The 23,498-nt window shown below is 37.3% G+C and overlaps 1 protein-coding gene across 1 annotated transcript; it reads right to left on the reverse strand.

Annotated features, from left to right (window-relative positions):
• Positions 1-148: 148 nt before the first annotated feature.
• On the reverse strand, positions 149-20,620 carry mlphb (melanophilin b). Its single transcript, XM_081367682.1, has 15 exons — positions 20,584-20,620; positions 18,982-19,121; positions 10,845-11,066; positions 9,541-9,680; positions 7,951-7,992; positions 6,921-6,985; positions 6,197-6,289; positions 5,398-5,557; positions 4,847-5,058; positions 4,537-4,635; positions 3,642-3,860; positions 3,344-3,490; positions 3,160-3,231; positions 1,600-1,639; positions 149-631 (listed from the first exon to the last, which is right to left on the reverse strand). Exons 1-15 carry the CDS (start codon positions 20,602-20,604, stop codon positions 585-587), a joined length of 1,719 nt encoding a protein of 572 aa, XP_081223808.1. The 5' UTR covers positions 20,605-20,620; the 3' UTR covers positions 149-584.
• Positions 20,621-23,498: the final 2,878 nt, after the last annotated feature.

Genomic DNA, 23,498 nt, shown 5'->3' on the forward strand with positions numbered 1-23,498 from the left:
GTACTCACAAATCATCCTTACCCTAAATATGCAAAAGATAGTGGTAATGTGGATATGAAGACTGGGGGATAACCCAGCATATGTTGGAATTGCAATGTTCTTGATTCATTAATACATCACTGACATTGAGGACAAAGTGACAAAAGAAAATGGTTTTAGATATTTAATGAGCAGAAAAACAAACATTTGTAATATTAAAAATATATCAAATACAATATTTCAGGAAATATACCAAAGGAAACTACATACAAATCTGAATTAAGATATTAAATAATGACTATATTATAAATACTGAGTTATCAATATGACAGCAGTTAAGTAAAGAAAAAAAAATTATGTGCATAATTTATATTTTCTATTCTAAGAAACAGCAAATGCTACAAAGTGAGCCTCATTTATCTGAATAATCTGACACTCATCTAATGAAAGATTGAAGCAGGTATTAATTATATATTATTTAGCAAGGAGTTCAGCACACAAGCCCTTGCAGCTGACTTTACTAACATATAAAATATGTTAATGTGTGTTTATTCTATCATGGCCCACTAAAAATATGTAGAGAACGCTAACTTGCTGAAGTTGCTTCACATAGTGAGCATCTTCCGTAAAGATCTTGCTCCATTGCTGCCTCCTTCAGAGAAACCAAAAAGAACATTATTAGTACACAAGACATGTTTCCTCATGATGTCTCTTACATGAATTCTGAGTGGATATTGATTAAAAACTGATCAGTAGTAAAGAGATTTTGGTGACTTTCTAAAAAAGGAATTTAATCAATTTCATTACAGCTCCCATTATAGCCAAACAAGATTTTTCATAGGCTCTTTCATGACCACAGGAGATGGGTAGTCCATTTGTTCCAGAGACTGAGCAGCAGACCTGATTGCTATCAGTTTATGCGTTAAAATCACTGTGTGTGGTTCAGAATATATTATGAGGAATCAAGAAATAAAACTAATATCACAAATACTGGGATTTGTATCTAGGAACTGTGGTAGCCATATTTATGTATTTTCATTTTAAACAAATGTCTATTGTTTTATAATCTAAAACTGGCAAAAATCAGTTTGTAAATTGTTTTGCTTAAAAAGCCTGTGCTATATTTAAAATAAATGCCATTTGGTTTTATATTTTGTTATGTAATTGCAACATATTTAAAGGGATAGTTCACTCAAAAATGAAGATTCTGTCATCTTTTACTCAACCTCAAGTTGTTCCAACCCTGTATGAATTTCTTTCTTCTGCTGAACACAAAAGAAGATATTTTGAAGAATATAGGTAACCAAACAGTTGCTAGTCTGAAAAAAAAAAAAAAAACTATAGTAGTCAATGGGGTCCATCAACTGTTTGGTTACCCATATTCTTCAAAATATCTTCTTTTGTGTTCAGCAGAAGAAAGAAATTCATACAGCTTTGGAACAACTTCAGGGTGAGTAAATGAGTAAATGACAATTTTCATTTTTGGGTGAACTATCCCTTCAAGTGTAGCAAAAGAAGAGGAAAATAAATCATAGCTCTTTGCATTTTATTCAATACAAAGATGATTGAGTAAATGACAGATTACATGTTATCGAAAATGCAGTATAAAACTGTTCTTACTAATTGGAAATTCATGCAACATCCTTGATGGCTGAGGAGCCTGAATGAAAAAGGGAAGAACATAAAACTATATTTAGCCTCTTTCTGAAGTTGCTGTATATTGCTCTATTGTGTTTAAAAAAAATAATAATAATAAAAATAATATATATATATATATATATACACTCACCAGAAGGATTATTAGGAACACCATACTAATACTGTGTTTGACCCCCTTTCGCCTTCAGACTGCCTTAATTCTACGTGGCATTGATTCAACAAGGTGCTGAAAGCATTCTTTAGAAATGTTGGCCCATATTGATAGGATAGCATCTTGCAGTTGATGGAGATTTGTGGGATGCACATCCAGGGCACGAAGCTCCCGTTCCACCACATCCCAAAGATGCTCTATTGGGTTGAGATCTGGTGACTGTGGGGGCCATTTTAGTACAGTGAACTCATTGTCATGTTCAAGAAACCAATTTGAAACGATTCGAGCTTTGTGACATGGTGCATTATCCTACTGGAAGTAGCCATCAGAGGATGGGTACATGGTGGTCATAAAGGGATGGACATGGTCAGAAACAATGCTCAGGTAGGCCGTGGCATTTAAACGATGCCCAATTGGCACTAAGGGGCCTAAAGTGTGCCAAGAAAACATCCCCCACACCATTACACCACCACCACCAGCCTGCACAGTGGTAACAAGGCATGATGGATCCATGTTCTCATTCTGTTTACGCCAAATTCTGACTCTACCATCTGAATGTCTCAACAGAAATCGAGACTCATCAGACCAGGCAACATTTTTCCAGTCTTCAACTGTCCAATTTTGGTGAGCTTGTGCAAATTGTTACCTCTTTTTTCTATTTGTAGTGGAGATGAGTGGTACCCGGTGGGGTCTTCTGCTGTTGTAGCCCATCCGCCTCAAGGTTGTGCGTGTTGTGGCTTCACAAATGCTTTGCTGCATACCTCGGGTTGTAACGAGTGGTTATTTCAGTCAAAGTTGCTCTTCTATCAGCTTGAATCAGTCGGCCCATTCTCCTCTGACCTTTAGTATCAACAGGGCATTTTCGCCCACAGGACTGCTGCGTACTGGATGTTTTTCCCTTTTCACACCATTCTTTGTAAACCCTAGAAATGGTGGTGCGTGAAAATCCCAGTAACTGAGCAGATTGTGAAATACTCAGACCGGCCCGTCTGGCACCAACAACCATGCCACGCTCAAAATTGCTTAAATCACCTTTCTTTCCCATTCTGACATTCAGTTTGGAGTTCAGGAGACTGTCTTGACCAGGACCACACCCCTAAATGCATTGAAGCAACTACCATGTGATTGGTTGATTAGATAATTGCATTAATGAGAAATTGAACAGGTGTTCATAATAATCCGGTGAGTATATATATATATATATATATATATATATATATATATATATATATATATATATATATATATATATATATATTCTGTATATAATTTTTTTTTTTTTTCTTTGAGAGTTTCATGCTTCTGTACTGCCAAGGTCATGCAAATCTAAACAGGAATATGTGACTATGAGCAGCTGGATCTCCACATACCCGTCTACGGGACGTCTCCACTGTCATCCCTGCAGCACTCAAAGCAGCAATTCTTTTCTGAATGTCTGTAACCTTGAAGTAAGAAATAAGCAACTTTTAACAGACAACTTTGGCAAGATATGGGAAGTTTTTGAATTGGAGTGCATTTTGGAGTACATTTTGATGTTTAGACTGGGTGGCGTACCCCGCTTTGAGTGCTCTGGACACTGGCGGCTGCCATTGCAACTTTACCCTCCAGTTGCGACAGTTCACTGCTGGTCGTGTTACTAAACTCAAAGGAATTCACTCGCTTCTGTTTTTTAAAGGATTTATGTAAATTCGGCTTTGCTTTCTAGAGTATAGAATTAGAAACACATCAAAATTATTAAGAACAGCAGAGTGGGTTAAGTCAAAGCTGAACTAAAACATTTGTAAGGAAATATAAATAAAAATTCACACCATGTTTAACAGGCTATAAGTGCTGCTAGTTCTCATTCTCTTACCCACTCAACCTCAAGAGGCCACTCATGCCTGACATTTCTCATAGCTGAAGTATGGTAAAGGGCCCCTTTCTTTGGGGAGTCCTCTGAAGATTTCGTTGCATCCTCCTCATCAGACGATAGGCCTTTGTCACTTATATTTTCAGTAAGTTCATCAAGCTTTTTTCTGAGCTCAAGCTCCTCTAAGTCAGCTGGAGACAGATCCTCCTCTTTCTGTTCAACCTAAAGGGAGAGCAGAATAACTACATGAGGATTTAAAGTCAGGAGGGCCCTTTTTATACAAGTGTTTCAGAGATGCTAAGTTATATTTCATGGACTTATTCAGAAATGTTGATGACACGTTTATCCTTTTGTGCGTGAAACCAATAAACGATGCTACTAAATGTTTTTTTTTATTTTTTATTTTTTTAAAATAGCAATGTCTAAATGCACACTACCATTCAAAAGTTTAGGGTCAATTTTTAAAGACATTTAAGCTTTTATTCAGCAAGGATGATCAAATGTGACAGTAAAGACTTACATTCTTACAAATAAATTATTGAATTGAAATGATTGAATTGAATGTTCTTTTTTTATCAGAGAATCCTGAAAAAAATCTATCACGGTTTCTACAAAAATATTAAGCTGTTTTCAACATTGATAATAATAGGAAATGTTTCTTGAGCACCAAAGCAGCATATTAAAATGATTTCTGAAGGATCATGTAACACTGAAGACTGGAGTAATGGATGCTGAAAATGTACCTTTACAATAAAATCTAAAACAGTTATTTGTAATATGACAATATTACTGATTTCACTGTATTTTTGATCAAACAAATGCAGTCTCGGCAAGCATAAGACACTTCATTAACCTACAATAATAACCTGTTGGGTACGCAAATTTACTTTAAACTTACCAGCTCTGCTGATCCCCCAATTACCGGTAAGGTAATTTTCTGCTCCAAACGGCTCAGAAGAGTCTCGATTGCTGACATACGCTCGTTGAGCTCAAAAATCTAGTGTCATAGAGATACAAAATGTACTGTATGTGTTGCATTTAAAAGAAAACTGTGAAGCCACATTAGGTTATAATAGTAGAATGGATGTTAAGTCTCTTTAGCTTTGCATTTGAACAAAGATGTAAAAGTGTCACATGTCAACTAATGTCACATCAGTTTGACAGGTGATCGTTACCAAAATGTTTGTCATGATTTTTTTTTTTACTACCTGTGGAGGAACTTCATGTTGTGAGGGCTCTCTAAGTAGGGCAGGACTGTATATGACATGCATCTCAGATTCATCATCATCCTCCGAGTCTTCCAGGCTGTAAGAAAGCTCACGGTGGAGGTGATAGTTAGCGCTGCCAGCTGAAGAGAGGCTCATCTTGGAGAGGGAACGAGATTTTGTCATCCTCTGTTCTAGGTATGGTGTGCAGTCATCTACAGAGAGCAAACAAAACTCTTCTCATGTTATTTTTTTTTCAATGTAAATACTGAAATTAAATAAAGAGGAATTTATGAGTCTATCCACCAGTCCAGGTAAACATTTTGTCCTGTTTGTTCAATTCCTGAATTTTTCTGTTTGTTTTTAAAATTTAGTATTGCGTTTATAGTGTCTTAGGTTTATATTCCCAGCACAAAGTAACCTAAACCTCACTGACAGTTGGAAAAAAACATTGGATGGCCCGAAGGGGAAACCCATTCACCTCTACGGAGTCTTGGAAAAATGTAAATCCTCAGAAATCTGTAAGGGAAATTGAAACGGACAGCGCATCTTACCAAAATGAGAGGGTTTGTCCAGACTTCTCTGGCTGATTTGCAATATGTCCTTCATCTCATCACCTCTGCCATGAGTTCTATTCTGCTTAAAAGTTGTGGGCCAGTTGTCTTCATTTCCGGAGTCCTTACTCTGGGTTACTTTCTCTTGGCTACCTGAATACTTTAGAAATGAATAAAAAAAATATGATAATAAATGATTAAATAATACTCAATTATTTAATGAATTATTAAAAAAGATATGGTCAGATATAGCACTGACCTGACCTGAAATCATGTGCTTAAAAATGTTAACATATTTTACCAAATTAAATAAAATGTACTATATTAACTAAATACTGTCTAGTATACAATTCAGTAGAGTTCACAAGAGTCTGTACTGAAATAAAAAGGAAACAAACCCAGATGCGGTCATTTTAACCTTGGCTTGACTAATTTTGTGATGATTTGCTTCAGTGAAGAAACAATCAAGATTTAAACACACAGTCTTATCACTGTTAACAATCAAAAAATACTCAGCAGGTGCACTTTACAGCATTTGTTTAGCACACTGGTTGGACAAATCACAAATGTTTCACACCACTGCTAACCATTTATTCATTATTTGCCTATCTAATGTATTTTCCCTAACAATTTAAAATTCAATGCAGCTGGCACTGGCATTTAAGGTACTTTTTGTGGCAACAGAGTGTGGTAGTGTTTTTTTTTTTGCACACTTCAGTATTTCAGTGTTTGCTATATTATATGTTCACAATATTTGCTTATTTCTGACATCAGACATGCAAGAACAGAACATACGAACCAGAAGTATGGGAGGCTGGGAATAAGTGGAGTTCTCAAAGCCAATATTAAATTCAAGAGGATCAACAGGAAGCAGCCGTCTGCCTTTTCTCATCTTAAGAGAGAAAGAAAATGGTTTGTTTTTGGTTTGAACTCAACCATAAAAACAGTAACAGTGTAGTTTCATCTATCTATCTATCTTAAACACAAGCAGATCTACAGAATCTCTATAAGCAATAGCTGTACTATGATTAGTACAGAAGGGTTATACAAAAGGTTTCACTGTCTGGCAGAGTGGATAGTAAATGTGCTCATGCAGGTGCGGATCTGGCCTGCTTCATTCCCAAATTCTGTTTTCTCTTTAATTTCCTGTCTACTCTCAAAGGCCCATAAAACTAAACAAAGAGATTAAGATAGACAGATTTAGACAAGGACTGAGCATGGCCTTCAAACTGGCTTTCTGTCTGTAGAATTACCTCCAAGTGACAATGTGAAACCACCTCCAGGTGACAATGTGAAGAGTCAAAATCATATAATGAGAACAAGGGAAAATTCAGGCCATATTCAAATACTAAACTAAACTAACCCATTAAAACTAAAATAAGATTTGAGCAGCAGAGGGCGATCTTGCACTACTGTTTAACTGACAGAACTGCTAACACACTATAATTTGCACTGGTCCTGCCACTGGTTTCCCCTGTGCTCTAATAACATCAGTTGCTGATGTTTAAGGGATGGTACAGTACCAGGCTGAAGTGGCGTCTGTCAGCCCTCTCAGATTGCTCATCTTCCTGGTTAAACAGAGAGCCAGCTGTGTGGATGCAAGAGTAATAAATATGAATCCTTTGATATCAGACAATAAACACTGTAGTAATTAACAAGTCTTAATGTTCAAACACAATTTAACTAATATTCAAACTTATGTTTTTCATTTTGTGTAGGTTTAAAACACTTTCTCTGTGATTTGTCAAAAAAAAAAAAAATATGACATAATTTTCTTTCTTAAACGGTTTCCTCTTTTATAGCTCCAAATATTGGAGTTGTCAGATAGAGAAGTACCCTCTAATAGAGAAGAATTAGGGAATTATTTAATATGTTTTCAGGTACTGTTATATTGCTGGATAACACTGATGAGATTTACCTATATTACTGAGAATGACGAAGTAAATCTTTGGTGCATAATTTAGAATGGGTTGTAAATTATAAATAAATTAAATCCTATGGCATGTTTCCTGAAATTAAAAATTTGTTTAAAATGTCATATAGCTATAGTCATGGGCTCACAAAACTATTGTTTAAAGCTATTATTTTAAAACATAATACATTTATTTTAAATTGTATTGTACAGTACATATGGATATTTTTCTTTCTGTTAAAGAAAATGCGACATTTAATTAAAATTTTTATTCTTAAATTAAAAAGCATAATTTTTGTGTGGTGGCACAAGAGAAAATATTCACAGGGAATGTGCAAATCTGAACAACTGGCTTGTACTGGACAGCCGAAAACATAATGTATTGCTAATCCCTGTAAAAGAACCAGTGCTTCTGTGTTCAGTTCTTTTCATGGCTATGTAAGGTGTTTTTCTTCCAAACTTTTTTTTCTCTCCATGTTCCCTGCCTTATTAAATCAAAGATAATGTGAGAGCAGATGGCTGCTGTATTGTTTGGACAGATGAAAGACATTCACTGATTACTTTAGATTCTTGCATGACATCAGTGTTCAACATAATAATGTTTATATCACAAAGAAAGAGGACGTTTTTTTTAAACTCACTGTGAACTTCAGGCATGCTGTGCGTGTCATCGTCTCGAGGCTCTATGTGATGGGGGTGGGGGGTTAGAGAGACAAGAGAAAGAAAATGAGCTGTGATTGGTTACAGAAAGCAAAACAGGAATTAAATAGTGGCTTCAACTTACACTAGTTCACACTGCCACACTACACTAGTAACCAAACACCAAATATCAATGGCTGTTGGGCTTTTGCTGGATCGGTGTTATAACCACGTTGTTGTTTTTTGGAGTAGTGTGAACACAACATTTAGCCTACACTTCCCAAAATTTCAATTCAAACAGCAAGTATTGTGTTGGTTTTTTTGGCATTTATTCACCAGTGTGACCCACCCTTAAATATTATATAATTATAACATCTTTTTGTAACATATTTGTATGGAACATTGTTAATCTCATTTCACCCAAACAGCAATGTTTTCTCTCTGAGCTCTGTATTCAGGACAGATAGAAAATTGGATAAAAGAGAGACATTTGAGTCCAGGCACTGAGAAAAAGAAGACATGTGACTGTGTAAAGTAAATCACATGGATGATTCGGCCCAGCCAATTCTCTCTCTCTTTCCCTGGATCCCTCACTAAATCCCTCAAAGTTATGAGGGCCTCTCTCCTCTAAGCTCTGCCTTCAGTGTTCCGCTGTAAGTCATCTGTCAGACATTGCTTCAAAAATTGTTTTCCATTAACAGATGACACAGTAAGAATCAAATCTCATTTTGTAATAACTAACTGACTTTCTAAACGGATAGTTTTTCTATTAGAATTCAATCTGTAGAAATAAATAGAATGCAGCATGCTAACCTGAGTGCTTGGAACAGGTCCTACAAGATGCAATTTACAATGAGAAGATAAAGTTGCAGGTCAATCCATCTTAAGTGGTCTAATGGAGGGTGCTTGACCATTTTTCATTTAATTTGATTACCTCTACTATGTAATGAAAAAAGGTATGGTAGAGGAGCGCTTCCTGGACTCCAAAGTTTGGTTAAAATCGAGGTGCTCTTTGGATGGGAAACTAAATGCCACAAATCAAAAAGGAAAAAGGAACTCCAAGGCACTCTCAATTGCAAAAGTTAAAAAGCCTTTATTATTATGGCTTGGTCACATTAACCTTCTAAAAAAAAATTCCCATGGAGTTTTTTTAGAAGGTTAATGTGACCAAGCCATAATAATAAAGGCTTTTTAACTTTTGCAACTGAGAGTGCCTTGGAGTTCCTTTTTCCTTTTTGATTTGTACCTCTACTATGTATTGGTATTGGAAAACCACCTTTTTTTCTTTTTACTTGGTTTAACCACATGGGACCATCTTTGTGTCATGGACCACAACAAATTTTGGGTTTTACGGATGTTTATGGAAACCTCAATATCTCAGCTCAGGATAGTCCAAGCTCTGTGAAACAAAATCGGATCCCCAGACCCTAGCGTATATAAGTACATAAAAATTAGCAAATTCTTGTTCATTAAACTAAAGAATTAAGTTCATATGTGATGATCAAGATTGCTTGATGCGCATGATTCCACTTTTAGGGTCAGTATATAATGGGAAGGTTTCGAGACTCATGGAATGACCTTAAACAGGCTACCTCTCAGGTCAGTTTGAGAGCAGGCACGGTCGCTGTTCAGCCTCTTGAAAAGTGAATTCATGACCTTTGCACTGCCAAAACGCTTGAAGCGAGAGCGTACATTCTCATGGAACCATTCCAGAGTTCCAATCTTAAGGATTCTGTAGAAACAAATATAAAAAAAGAGAAAAACAAATTTAAGAGTTTTTTTTATATTTTTATTTATATATATATATATATATATATATTTTTTTTTTTTATACATTTTATTTATTTTAAGAGGTGGTGATTTCATATGAATTTGTATGACGTAATTTGTATTGAAACGTATGATTTTTTTAGAAAACAAACATAAGCATAAAGGTCAACCACTAAACCTAACCGTCGGTGGGGTATAAGAGGATTGTATGAAAAACAAACAAATGAGATCATATTCACCAAAATTCAACCAATTCACCATAATATAAAATAGTTACTGCCATGAGATTGTGATGATCATTAAAAAATATTGTCATTTCATAGGCTGGATCTACCACCAGTATTGTGATGTAATTTCTACTTGGTCTTGTTTCTTCTCCATACAACATAATTTACTTAAGCAATAAGACCTGAGAGGTCATGCTTTATTGTGAACTAATAGTGTTAATGTAAGACTAAAGAATGTTGTTAACCCACCAACACTGGCCAACAATATTCACAAATCCACATTTGTTTCAATAGAGTTTGCTAGAGTAGTACATATACAGCATAAGTGAAAATGCATAAAAGTTTTTTTTTTTTTAAATAGTTTATTTACAGGAAGTGAACTTTTTTATGGTTGTGGTTTAGTTAAGTGCAAGCAGAACTGGTGAAGATGAGTCATCAATTAAAGCATTCAAACAATATGTATTCAAAAAACAGTATAAAACGTGGGCCTTATTCATGAAAAGCAGAATATTTTAAAAACCCATTCTTACATAAATTGTCCCACTGCATTGTCACGTGACAATTTACACATTTTTTTTAAATTTTTTTATTGTTTTATGTCCTGTGTGTTGCTTCTTATGATACTTTGCAGTCACGTGATATCTGGCGGGCAACAAACGCGGTTAGTGCATCCAATCGCACAACAACTATCTGGCATGTCGTGTACACCTCAAAACACCAACTTTTGTATATTAAAACTGGCAACGTCCTGGCAAGATCCTTGATAAGTTTACTGCTTTTCGTTGCTAGAGAATGACGTTCTTGCCCGCCAGCCAGTACAACTGACGTCACGTGCAAAGTATCAATATAAGGATACAAATCCGAAATCACAGGCATGTGTCTGTCTGTCAGGTGCTCACCTGGACATATGGCATGGATCACACACCCAACCGCGGTCCTTTTTGTTAAAACGGCTGCAGGACTTGCAGACAAATAGTTTGCAGTCCAGACACTGGCGCTTGCTGTTGACAAGGAATTTGAAGGGCTGCAGACAGCGGATGCAGAGGGAATCACTGAGTTTAGGCTGATCTTCCAGCAGCTCTCTCTTTGTATCCTCTTTCAGTATTTTGGTCTTGAGTTCCCTGCATACAGAGAGATTCACTGGCTTACATGCTGATTCTTTTCATTGTGGTGTGTAAAACTAAGTTGTGGTCTCTTGTCCAAATCGTAACGTAACTGCAGTCGACGAAGTAAAATTACGCATTTTAAATATGAAATATCGTTTGACAAAACTGCTAGAATATCACTGATATTAGACACAGCATCATCGCGACGCATTGCCTACGCATTCAGTCAGCGCTGGACAGCAGATAGCTTCCTCCATTGCAGCGCATGCACGACCAATGATGTAGCCTACTAATTCTAAAAGTTTACAGCAAAAAATAATAATAATAATAATAATAGTAATAAAAAAATAATTATAATTAAACATGTCATTAAACATTTTCGGAACGAAATAGCTGGTGTTAATAACAGCTAGGTGTCCTTATTTAAAAATAACTTTTTCAGTTTTTCTTTCTTAGTTTAGTTCATTATCGTTTGTAGTAGCCAAAGCATATTTATTATGCCATTCACACTGAGCGATTTTAGGCCCGATTTTCGCTCGCCGACAGGTTTTGTGAGATTGCCGACAAAAGCACGAAATCATAGGCAAATCAGTGCTCGTTCACGTGAGTGACAATTCACGTAGTGTGAATTATCAAAGACGCGATCTGAGAGAATCGCCGATGCTTGTGAGATATTTGGCATGCTAAATATATGGACTTGTCGGCGATTCAAAATCCTGCTGTGTGTAAATGTGTTCTAGGGGCACCGTTTGATGGCATCACACCACATGGGATCGGTTGAACGATCAATCAATCAGTCAGTCAGTCAGTCAGTCAATCAACCAATCAGTCTCTGAATCAGTTCAGATCAGAGGGGAAAAATGCAAACATCGTAAGTATCCAAAATCCTTGTTATAATCAGCAACTGATTCACATCAATGGCGACTGTAGAATGCAAAAGCCGAATCCCGGACATTTTAGGCGATCTCGAAATCCCGGGAAGACTGGTCACGGAGACTCACTAGTAGCCTAGCCTTGTTGTTAAACTGCGCTCTCTTACTGGTAGGCGTGGCTTGGGAGTGGCCTCCTAGGCAATAAGCAAGTGCATTCTGGGAGTTGTTGTCTTTCATCCACATAAGCCAAAAATACATTTTCTGGCTTTTCTCAGTCTAGAAAGCTCCAAATTCAAAAATAATTTCACATTTCTTCTACATAAATGACCCATTTTAAATACACATTGATCTTTCCAAAGGTGAAGAATCCCTTTAAGTACTGAGTAATATTAAAGGGGGGGGGGGGGGGGGGGGGGGGGGTGAAATGCTATTTCATTCATACTGAGTTTTTTACACTGTTAAAGAGTTAGATTCCCATGCTAAACATGGACAAAGTTTCCAAAATTAAGTTGTACGTTTGATGGAGTATTTCTGTGGCAAAAATACTCCTTCCGGTTTGTCACAAGTTTCGGAAAGTTTTTTTCGAGTATGGGCCTGTGTGACGTCAGATGGGGCGGAATTTCCTTATACGGGTCCTAAGGGCACTTCTCCCGGAAGGGCGCGCGCGCATGCGTAGACCAGAGCGAGAGAGCGAAAGCAGTACGCCCATCAAAGCGCTGTGCTCGGCTTTAGGGAAGTCAGTGTCACCAAAGAAGTGGGTTTTTGGTTTCCAGTGAAAGACAACCCTGCACAGATTCACAAAGAACCCAGCGTTAAGGGACCAGTGGATGGAGTTTGTTTTTCCAGAGCATCAACGGCGTTGTGCAAGTGTTTTTGTTTGTTCCCTGCATTTCGACGATGATTGTTTTATAAACAGGGCCCAGTTTGACGACAGATTTGCAGATCGTCTAATGCTTAAGGATGGAGCAGTCCCAACGATAAAGGTTCACGGTCATGCATTGGAACCACAGGTGGTGAGTAAAACTGCTTCAAATATCTGTGTGTTGTTAGCTATTGGCGCGTAAGCAGAGCTTTAACTCCGCCCACACGGCACGCCTCCAGCCGCTCGTTTTTTACTGGAAAGACTCGATACAGCCTATCTTTCTTTTATAAATATAATAAAACTAAAGACTTTTTGGAGATATGAAGGATGCAAGACTACTCTATAGGTACTGAAGATTAACATGAGATTAACTGAAACTGAGTGTTTCACCCCCCCTTTAATAGGGGTGTAACGATATTCAAACCGAACCGAAAAACCGCGATACACCACCCACGATACGTATCGCGATACTCTCATGGCGTACCGAGGACGCCCCGACCCCTGCTGCCCCGGCCCAGCACCGGCTCAAATGGACCTCATGTCTTATGTGTACACAACGAATACAGCGTTATAGCCTAACCACCGTTAACACCCTATAATAGCAAGCTCCGTATTTTGTTACTTTCGATAATAAGCAAGGTGTAGTCTTTCAAATTCTATCTATTTGATCACGAAATTCAAACAATAAATGCCGTTTTGGTGCTCTTTGATGTGGCGTGACAGATCACTGCACTAGCTCCTCATTTAAAGCGGCAGCGCGGAACGCGAGTAAACGCGATTCTCTTCCTCAGTTACAGAATAAACATGAATGGACACCTGAAGGTATGTTAAAATATACAGTGTACTTACTGAAAGTCATCATAACTTGTGTAATCAATCGATCAGTGTTTCAGCAGTGGAAAGACGCCAATAAAACGTCTTAGTTTGTCACATAGCCTTATATTTACCTCAGGCAAGTCATTCAGTGCCCACAGCTTGTTGGTTCCTAAATGAACTCTTGCACTAAATAAATGCACTATATTAGCCTATATAATATATTTTACTTAACATGTTAATGATTGATATCTTCATTATTTAATGTAGCCTATGTTTTAAATATCTGTCATGAAAATGACAGCAACTGTGTAAATATTTATATTTTAATAACAAATTAGAGTAGAAAACCTAAGTTAATAAGAGAGAACTGCCTTATGTGCAGTTTACATGTTTTCATACAATGTGTTTAGTGTTGATTATTATATCTAAAAATAAATAGTATCTGAAATTAGGCTAAAAGTCTAGGCTCCGTTGTTAACCTTTAAGATTATAGTAATGTGTTACAAAAAGTTTAATTGTAATTTAATTAATTTAAAGACAAAGACATAATTTGTTCATTAAACCACTGTAAAAAATAAAGCACCAATTTTAGCTTTCTAAACCCCACACCCCACTGAACCGAATCGAACCGAACCGAGGTGTCAAAACTGTGGGGCGTACCGAATCGTCAGTTTTGTGTATCGTTACACGCCTACCCTTTAAGCAACTACATGTACTTACTAAAGGTTAGGGTATGATTAGGATTTGGTTAAGGGGTTACTTGCATGTAATTATGCATAATTGACTGTTATTACTATGGTAAGTATATGTAACATATGTAACAAGGACACTGTAAAATAAAGTGTTACTGGTCTAGGTAAACATTTTAGTTTAGGTAAGCCATTTAACTTTTGTTCCGGTTTTTCAAAGCAACATGGAATGGCTCACCCAAATCCCCTTCCATTTCCAATTTATTAGGCGTAACAGTCAGATCCTCATCTGACCCGTAACAAGTAAATACAAACAAACAAATAAACATGCAATAATAAGGGATGCAGTTGTTAGAAACTTGTTTACTGGTTCATCTCTGATGATTGCCTTTGTAAACTAATACACAGTAAGTACTTGAATACAAATCCCTAAGAGTCCCAGGACCCGGTGTAGAGACTGGCCTGCGAAGCCACTGTGGCCCACTTCAGCAGGCTCACAGCGGGCCTTCCACCCGTTCCTCCGACACTCAGGTACCAGATCAGCGTACTTGGCCCTCTTCCCTTCCTGGGCTTCCTCCATTCGATCTTCCCAGGGGACAGTAAGTTCAAGTAACACCACCTGCTTGCTTGCCGCAGACATCAAGACCATGTTCGGTCAGAGTGATGTAACTGCAATGGTGTCTGGTATCCTCAATTGTCTCCCTAGGTCCACCAGGAGGTGCCAGTCTAATCAGTTTATCGCCAATGATAACGCCCATCTCCCAAGGCCTTTGAGCATCAGCTGAGGATATGCTCTAATGATCCCCTTTTCAGGCAGAGTTGGCAAGCAGGTGAGTCCACCAGGCCCCAGGTGAACAGGTTGGCAGGGCTAAGGAGGACGTCATACACTGACTGGATCAAGAACTTAAAATGGTGTGGTTCCAACCTTCCAGATTTCTGCCCAGGTGATCTTACGGCCAGCTGTATGCTCCCACCTGGTCCAGGCCCCTTGCTTGGACATGCCCACCACTCTGCTGAAGCGAGCTTCCTCCACCTTGGCTCGTACCTTCTCCTGGATAAGCTTCCGCTTCTCCTTTCCTTTGGCTTTGCTGTAGCCCGGCCCGCCCAGTAGCCACCGTGCCCACCAGGGTGCTATGCCGCAGCCTTGCCTCAGCCCGTTCCTGGGCGCGCCACTTCCTTCCTGTTCTGACCTCTACCCCTGCTGAGGAGACCTTGGTGTCAACTGAGTCTCGGTAGAGAAGGACTTCTCTGGCTCAGGTGACCTTGAACTCCTCTGCCAGACTACTAAAGGGAAGCTGTAGCTTGATGTTTTTGCCAAAGAAAGCAATGCTGCTTAGGCTCCGTGGCAGGCCCAGCCACCTGCGCAGAAATCCCATTAGACGATTGGAAACAATCTTGAAGAAGGTTTTGCACTCAACACTGAGGGAGATTGTCCTAAACTGCTCGATGTTACTTGCATTCTCCTCCTTGGGAATCCACACGCCTTCTGCGTATCTCCACTGCTGAGGTACTCTCCCTCTTCTCCAGATGGTTCTTAGAATCTTCCAAAGACGTTCCAGAAGCCTGGGGCAGTGTTTGAAGACCTTGTATGGGACTCCACTTGGGCCCGGTGCTGATGTTCTGGCAGATTTGACGACATCTTTGACTTCCTTAAGGGTGGATTCGTCGATGTTAAAGAGGGTGCTAGGTTCAGGTGGGCATATAAGGGTTGCATAGTGACAAAGGGCTTGCTCCCTCATGCCATCGCTGTAGGTGTTGCAGATATAGCGGTTGATATCCTCCTCAGGACATGAGAGTTGATCACTGCGTTTCTCTCCCAGCAGCTTCCTTGTAAAACCGAATGGATCTGCAATGAAGGCACTGTGCCTACGGGCCCTCTCCTTGCCCCTCTTCCTGTGCCACTCAGCACGCTCCCTTACCACACCCCTAAGTTCTGCTAGGGCTACCTTCTCCTCCTCGCTTGCCTTTTGGTACTGGCTCCTGAGTGTCCTCAGCTCTTGTCTGTATTGGGTAATTTTGACCTCTCGTCAGTTCGCAATTGATACCGCAGTAGACATCTTGGTGGCGCGTTGTTCTTTGCCGCCAAACCTTACTGAAACGATGCTGATTATGAATGTGCTCATGGGTCAGAGCTTCTGGTCCACACCACCCTTGACTGTTGCTTCAAGGGCTGCATCAACACCTTCATCAAACTGTCGCCACACTGACTCTTTGTTGGCAGCAGGTCACAAAATCCGGCGCTCTGATGTTCTGCTTTGGGGTGTAGCTTGTGGTGCTTGGAGGCTAGTAATAATAAATTACAGTTAAATAATTATTTTTTTGTTTGATACTTTACTGCACTGAAAGAATAAAAGGTCACCTAATGTCTATCGACTTTATCACTTTATAACAAATCAAGTGCAAAATATAAAAGTGTACAGACTATATACATGATACAAATGTTGTTATATTTGACCAATTTTAATGTTTTATTAATTTTTGCTCCTAAAATCCACTCTGAATCTACCTTCAGGATAATCTTTTTTTTTTTGTCAAAGGTATCCCAATCTTACTAAAATGTTTAGGACAACACATATTGAAAGTTTTATTCAGAAACCAAGACTATATATCCGATTTCAAAAACCTTTTTTTTTTTCATTTTAAACAACCCATTTTCAAGATTTGATTCAATCAGATAGATGAAATCAATCCGATCGAATTTATTTTGAACAACTAGGCCCAGATTGCTTTAGATCATCAGCACAAGTCAGTGTAGAGACAGAGAGAGAGAGGAAATGACTCCACATTCTATCCAATGGTCTCTAGTCTTCTTTTGAAAACCTCCATTCTTAATGTGCCAGGTTCAAGCTTTATGGCCAAAGTGATGGCCTTCTAGCACAATGACCTCTCTGTATCACAGCTGTGTAGCATTAAAAAATTGGATATTTAAGTAATTTCTGCTTAAGCTGCTCTTCTTAAGAAGACACCAGCTAAGAGCTTTCCTCCACATGTTGAATGGTTATGTGCCTGTGGCTCTTTCAACTTTTATTTGGCAAAAGTTAAAAGCACCACATGTAAGTCAAATATCTTACATTACAGCATAATCAATTCATAAAAGACACATGAAACTAGAGAAGATTAGAGAAGAACTATTTTTAAAATTTGAACTTTTTTTAAATTTTCAATAATGTTTTTCCCCATGCATATTTCACCCCACATTTCCCCTTATTTTATAACCATGTTCTTGGTTTTGAATATGTGAATTAGATCTAATTAAGCCATAGTGCTTGAACATGAAACAGAAACATAGTAACAGACAACATAATTATTATGAAAGTTCTAATTGCCTTAAACAATTTAGATTAGCACTTGTTTTTTTTCTTAAACATTCAATGAAATCGAAGTTTGCAATGCATAAGTGAATGTAACATTGCATTTTAACATAGCACCACATCCTATTTCCAAGGTTTTTATCATCACCACATTACAACAAAGTCTCCACAGGACTATTTTGAGCTAGCCTTTGCCTTCCAACTGTTAAAGAATTGAGAGAAAAATGTCAGTCATGTGATGTTATTCAAAATTCTGAGACAAATCCTATTACCTCTTTTAAAATGACTGGAATTTAGACATACATGGGCTCAGCCTGTTGATGAAGTGTCTGAGGAGTCTAAAGCTTAAAAATTCTGTTTTTTTTTTTTTTTTTTTTTTTACGAACAACATAAAGTAATCATCACAAAAAATTAAAGACAGCATAGGAATGAATATCATGCCTGTCACAGGAATGGCTTTTTACATTGCCTATAAATGTAATACTTGACAGACATGCAAGTGGCGTGAACAAGTAGTACCACATGTCTGTGAGTGTGACTGTGGATCACATCCGTGGCCTTATTATAAAAGGATTAAAAAATCAGATGGTTATGGTCCAGACAGAAGGCTCACAAGATAGGATGTACGTTATATAACCACGACTTACTGCATTCACAAGACATTTTCTTGGCTAGCTGAGTCATTAAGCCACTCCTTAAAAGAGATTAAAAAAGGCCAATTAACTGAACTTTAGTGAATGTTTTTAGTGAATCACTTTTCCCACTATAGAGAGGTTAAAGCCAGTTGATCTTCCAGAATAGATGAAGTGTACTCATATCCTTCTCTGTTGTTGACATTACACAAACATAATCATACTTGAGCATTGCACCAATAGACATGTTTTTGGTGGTTTGAAGGTTCTTTCATAAAGTATCAACGGTAAAGTAACCTACAGTACTTAAAGATATTCTCTTCATAATAAGTTACCCGCTGTAATTTCAGATTTATTTTAAATGGGTTCACATAAGGCTAAGGGAACTGTTCCTGAGATAAATATTTTCAAGCAGAAATAAATTAATGACAGACATTCCACAGATTCAGTTAAATTATAAATCACAGATGAACAGACTGCAGAAGACCTTTAGTAAGCAAAAACCAGCACACAACTTTTTTTTACCAGATCAAGGTTTACCAGATCCACAATATGAGTAAGTAGTCATTCATATGGGTCCAATGATGGGATAGTCAGACAAAACCATCAATGAATATCTGAAGATGAGATCAATGATTCTGTTTCTTAATGTCCAAGATACAAGTACAGCATGCATATAGTAAAAAACGATTTACAGTTGGTTGTACTGGATGTTAATGCCATATGAATGTGATTATGGGTCTCTCACCCTAGTCTGTCCTCTTCTTTCTGTCGCAGGCTGAAGTCTCTCTGGATAACCTGCCAAACATGCTTGGCTTCGTCATCTGTCAGCCTGGAGAGATCCAAACTCTTCCCATTACTGCAGCTGGGCATCATCTTGAATCTCATCTGGTAGAATCAGGAAGCCAGTGAACCAAACCACAGTGCCACTTTGCTACCAAACGTGTAGAGTAGTTTTCAGAGACAGAAAAATTATTCAGCCTCATTAATTGCATGCTAGCACCCAGCTAGTTTAAACAAGTAATTTACTTCTCACAGGTTGAAAAGTTTATTTTAAGATAATTTTCTTAAGAATGAATTGCCACTTCAAAGGTTTATTGTACAACAATATTTGGGAGTGAGCTTATTTGTTAACGAAATGGTTATGTTGCATTCTGTAATTAGACTGTCATCCATTGATACTTGGGCTGAATCTACTGCCTAAAATAATTTCTACTAAAACTTAAAAAGTAAAATGTGAAAATGTCTTAAATTTTTGAAAACTTTAAAAATGTAATATCGTTTTTAATATCGTTTAAAAAAAAATATCAGACAGTTATAAACATTTTACGCCCTATCTCTGAACCTTAGAATTTTTTTTTTCTTTCTTTTTTTTTGGCTGACTAATGTACAGATTGTGGGAAAAAAAGTGTCAGACATTGTCTATTTGCAGATAAAGGGATGTTTTTAGTTCTCCTAAAAGAAAACAACATCAATTTGTTTAATGGTATAAACAAATCAGCCTATTAGAATCAGTCATTTAATTTGTCCTTCCTTTAAACACTTGAATGTGCTGTTCACAAGCAGCTGAAAATGATTTTTAAATCCAATGACATTATTATCGGAAAGATGTTAACATCTTCCCTTTACAATGATGAGTTGAAAATGCTCAGTTAAACAACGTTTATTCAAAGAAGCATTAATGGGCAACTAATCAGCAGTGTTCTAAAAGTTATACTGTTTTCAAGTTATCTGCCTTTCCTGAATAGTTCATGACATTAAAGCAACAAGGAGTCTTTCCACCTGATTTGCCATTCTGCTAAAGGAAATGGTTGGGGTTGTTGACATTTTGCATAAAAAGCACAGTTTCAAACACACATATTGTGGAAAAATATATTATTATCCAGTCCATTGCATTAGCCTACATAATGTTTAGGGAAATGATTAAAATGATTTAAAAAAATAATAATTTAGGTGATGTAGAATCATTTTGTAACATTGTACAAACTAAAATTATAGTATTTTATTTATTGGAATGGGTTCACACTGTATCTGCCATTCCACTGAACATCTGCGCTTAAGCTCTTATATCCTACCGCTGGCCCTTAAGGTCTTTATACAACGGAAAACTGGTTTATTGTTAAGCTATAAGAAATAATACTGCAGCCCTCTAGGCATGGTATTTTCTTCATATATAACAGAAGAAGACTACCTGATACATAGCTATGGCAAGCTTTGCTTCAAGACACTTAAGGATTTAGAGGAATGTTGCAAAATCATAATTTTACACTTATAAAGTGTACACAGGACCTTTATACAGATTTTGTCTTTATATAGCCTGATAACAACTGTATATATAAAAATAAATTACCTGAACTTGATTCAGCAGCATGTAGTAGTCCAGTTGGATTGGAGCTGAACAGTTTCAGGCAGAAAATCAAACTGCTGTGTTTATCACATGTCCAATTAACTATGGGGTTGGGAAGGGCCAGTGAAATATTTCAACCCCACCTCAGAGTTCTCTTTGAAAGAACATAATCTTTTAACATTGTTAAAGCTCAAATCAGCATAATGGTCACAAGTTTCAAACTTTTGTTCCAAGTTTGTTTTAGAAGCATAATTGTCATACAAGTATCCATGTTTGCATCACAACCCCCCCCCCCCAGGTAGGCCAGGTACAGTTGGTTTGTGTATGTGTGTGTGTTTATTTGTTTGTTTTAACTGTATAGCATAACATGTTGTTATTGCTATTTGAGTCTGATACAATTGTTATTGAAATTATTTATCAATTATTTTGTATTTATTAAAATTATGGTAGCAGATCCATGTTTAAGATGTGACAGCATGTGAACAGAGAAGATTAGTAAAATTCCATATAATTATTCATCTTATAGACCCCTCAGTAGTGGTTACAATGCTATGATTCATCCATTTTTAATTGATTTTCTACCAAATAAGTGTTTACACTGTTTCCATTCAAAGCAAGTTTGAAAAGTTTATTGCCTTTGCCTGACCATGGAAGGAAAAGTGCCTATCGCATGACGTTATTTCAACCGGAAAAAAATATTCATTCTAGACTGGTGACTCTGATTAAGTTTGCCCAAGTTAGATTATTTTGCAATGCATGTAAAATGGTTCAACCATTTGCATTTTCTTTATGCAGGGGCTTCTATTCATGACTGGGAAAATGACAAATCCCAAGCCACAACTACGTTCAGAAAGATCTACCTGCGGGTTTCTAAAATACTACACATCCCGAAGCTTGGTTTGTTCCTTGTGTTGATAATAAATCTTGAATTTAGTGAGCGATATAAAAGTGGAGACTTTTATATTTCCAAGATTGAGCTGAATTGATGATCTATATGATTTATGCAAAATTTAGACTGACATGGTAAAAGGCAGAAGTGTTAAATCATAGTAATTCTTTGTATCAGATAAATGCATATAAACACGTAGATATAGAAAAACCAAGGTACATGTTGTGCTGAGCCTAAGAATTTAAATATAATTAACTGTCAGCAGAATGTGGCTCTGGAAGCGGTTGTTTGCAAGAACAGCCCCCTCTGCCGTAGAGAAAAGAAATAACATCTCTAACGGCTTCTGAAACGTGTTGCAGTGGTAGATGGCATTTTTCATTCTACATGAATGACAGTGATGCTTTGTGGGATAGACATAGTCTATTCAATGGGTTTTATTGTTTTAAAGGTCCCGTTCTTCGTGATCCCATGTTTCAAACTTTAGTTAGTGTGTAATGTTGTTAGAGTATAAATAATATCTGTAAAATTATAAAGCTCAAAGTTCATTGCCAAGCGAGATATTTTATTTAACAGAAGTTGACTACATCGAACGGCCCGTTTGGACTACATCCCTCTACTTCCTTCTTTAATGACGTCATTAAAACCATTTTTTGACTAACCTCCGCCCACAGGAATGCTCCCTCAACTCTACCGAAATTCGTTTATGTACTTGCACACTTCTAATAACTTACTGTGTTTACTCAGCTCTTACGGTGATTTTCTGAAGTAAAACTGACGCTTCATCTTTTGTGTGATGTACAATAAACTTTATTAAAGCTCCAGTATGCGACTTTGGTATTTGACCACAAGAGGGCGCAGTTTCCAACAATAACAAAGGCGAAGCTTGATGACGCTATGAAGGAGGTGACGATGGGAGATGTCGTTTTTAATGCGTTTTCACCATCTAGCGATATATCTACATGGAATTAATGAATCATGATCACGGATGAGGTAATTTATTCGTTTTTGTATTACCTGTATGTCTGATCGTATTATTTTATTTCATCATAATTAATGAACTGCAAGGAACGTGAAATGTTATGCTATATTATCCCGTTACAACATACAGCTAATTTGTCAAATGATTTGTTTGGTTAATGTTGTGCAGTTTTACGTTTTTATGGTTAATGCCGTGTTGTTTAACGTGTTCAAACCAATATCTAAAAGTAAATTTGAATGAACATTTGCAAGTAATGACTAAATATATTTTTTTAACATCATATCCGATTGTATTTAATTGTACTGCCATAAGCTCGGTCACCACACGTGATAAAAAGCCTTACCAAAGTACAAAGAGCAATATAACTTTGTTTATAAGTGCTATTATTGACAGTTGCATGTCTTACCTGTCTATCAATACACTCGCGAGACCAGAGTCTCGGTCAAGTCCAAGATTGTCGCGCAGCTCTCTCCATCTCGAAAACGCCTGCCGATATTTATCTGGGTTTTATTCCTCCGTTTGTCACACGGTCTGAGTGTATCCGAATATGGACGCTTTCGTTTTGTTGGCACTTCAATACTCGCCAAAGAGTTCGTGATCCATAACAGCTATAACCATACAGTCTATGGCTATAACGCTTTACCCACCACTTCCGCATTTGACCATGCGATATTCCGGTGTGGTGGGTCATATTTTTTATTTTATTCTTTTTTTATTCTTTGTCAGACGTCTTTATTGTTTATTGTGATAAGAAAAAAAACCCCTCAATAAAGTTGTTGTAAAAAAAATAAAAAAATAAATCCGGTGTGGTGGAATATCCTATCACATGGTCCACACCGGAAAAAAGGGATATTGCGTCACTGAGGCGCGACATTTCTTTTTCGGGACGGCCAGTTATTTAAAATCGGAATTTCTCTGAAATAAAAAATCTTTGGAGACTTTTGAGATATTGTAAGTACACAACTGGAGGAAATATATCACACTGTGCAAGTTATTTTTGGAAATTTTATTACAAAATTCCTACATATTGGAGCTTTAAACTCATCAGTA

Source organism: Scardinius erythrophthalmus (genome assembly GCF_964197995.2).
Source record: "Scardinius erythrophthalmus genome assembly, chromosome: 6".
In the NCBI taxonomy this organism is placed as follows: Eukaryota; Metazoa; Chordata; class Actinopteri; order Cypriniformes; family Leuciscidae; genus Scardinius; species Scardinius erythrophthalmus.

Bases quoted from the DNA above. Each gene is read 5' to 3' on its own strand.
- mlphb (XM_081367682.1), bottom strand. From the start codon at position 20,604: ATGCTGCTGAATCAAGTTCAG. The intron at 6,290-6,920 runs GTACTGTACCAT...TTCTCTCTTAAG, and splicing joins ACAGACGCCACTTCAGCCTG to ATGAGAAAAGGCAGACGGCT. The intron at 1,640-3,159 runs GTATGTGGAGAT...TTTTTCATTCAG, and splicing joins TGGAGACGTCCCGTAGACGG to GCTCCTCAGCCATCAAGGAT.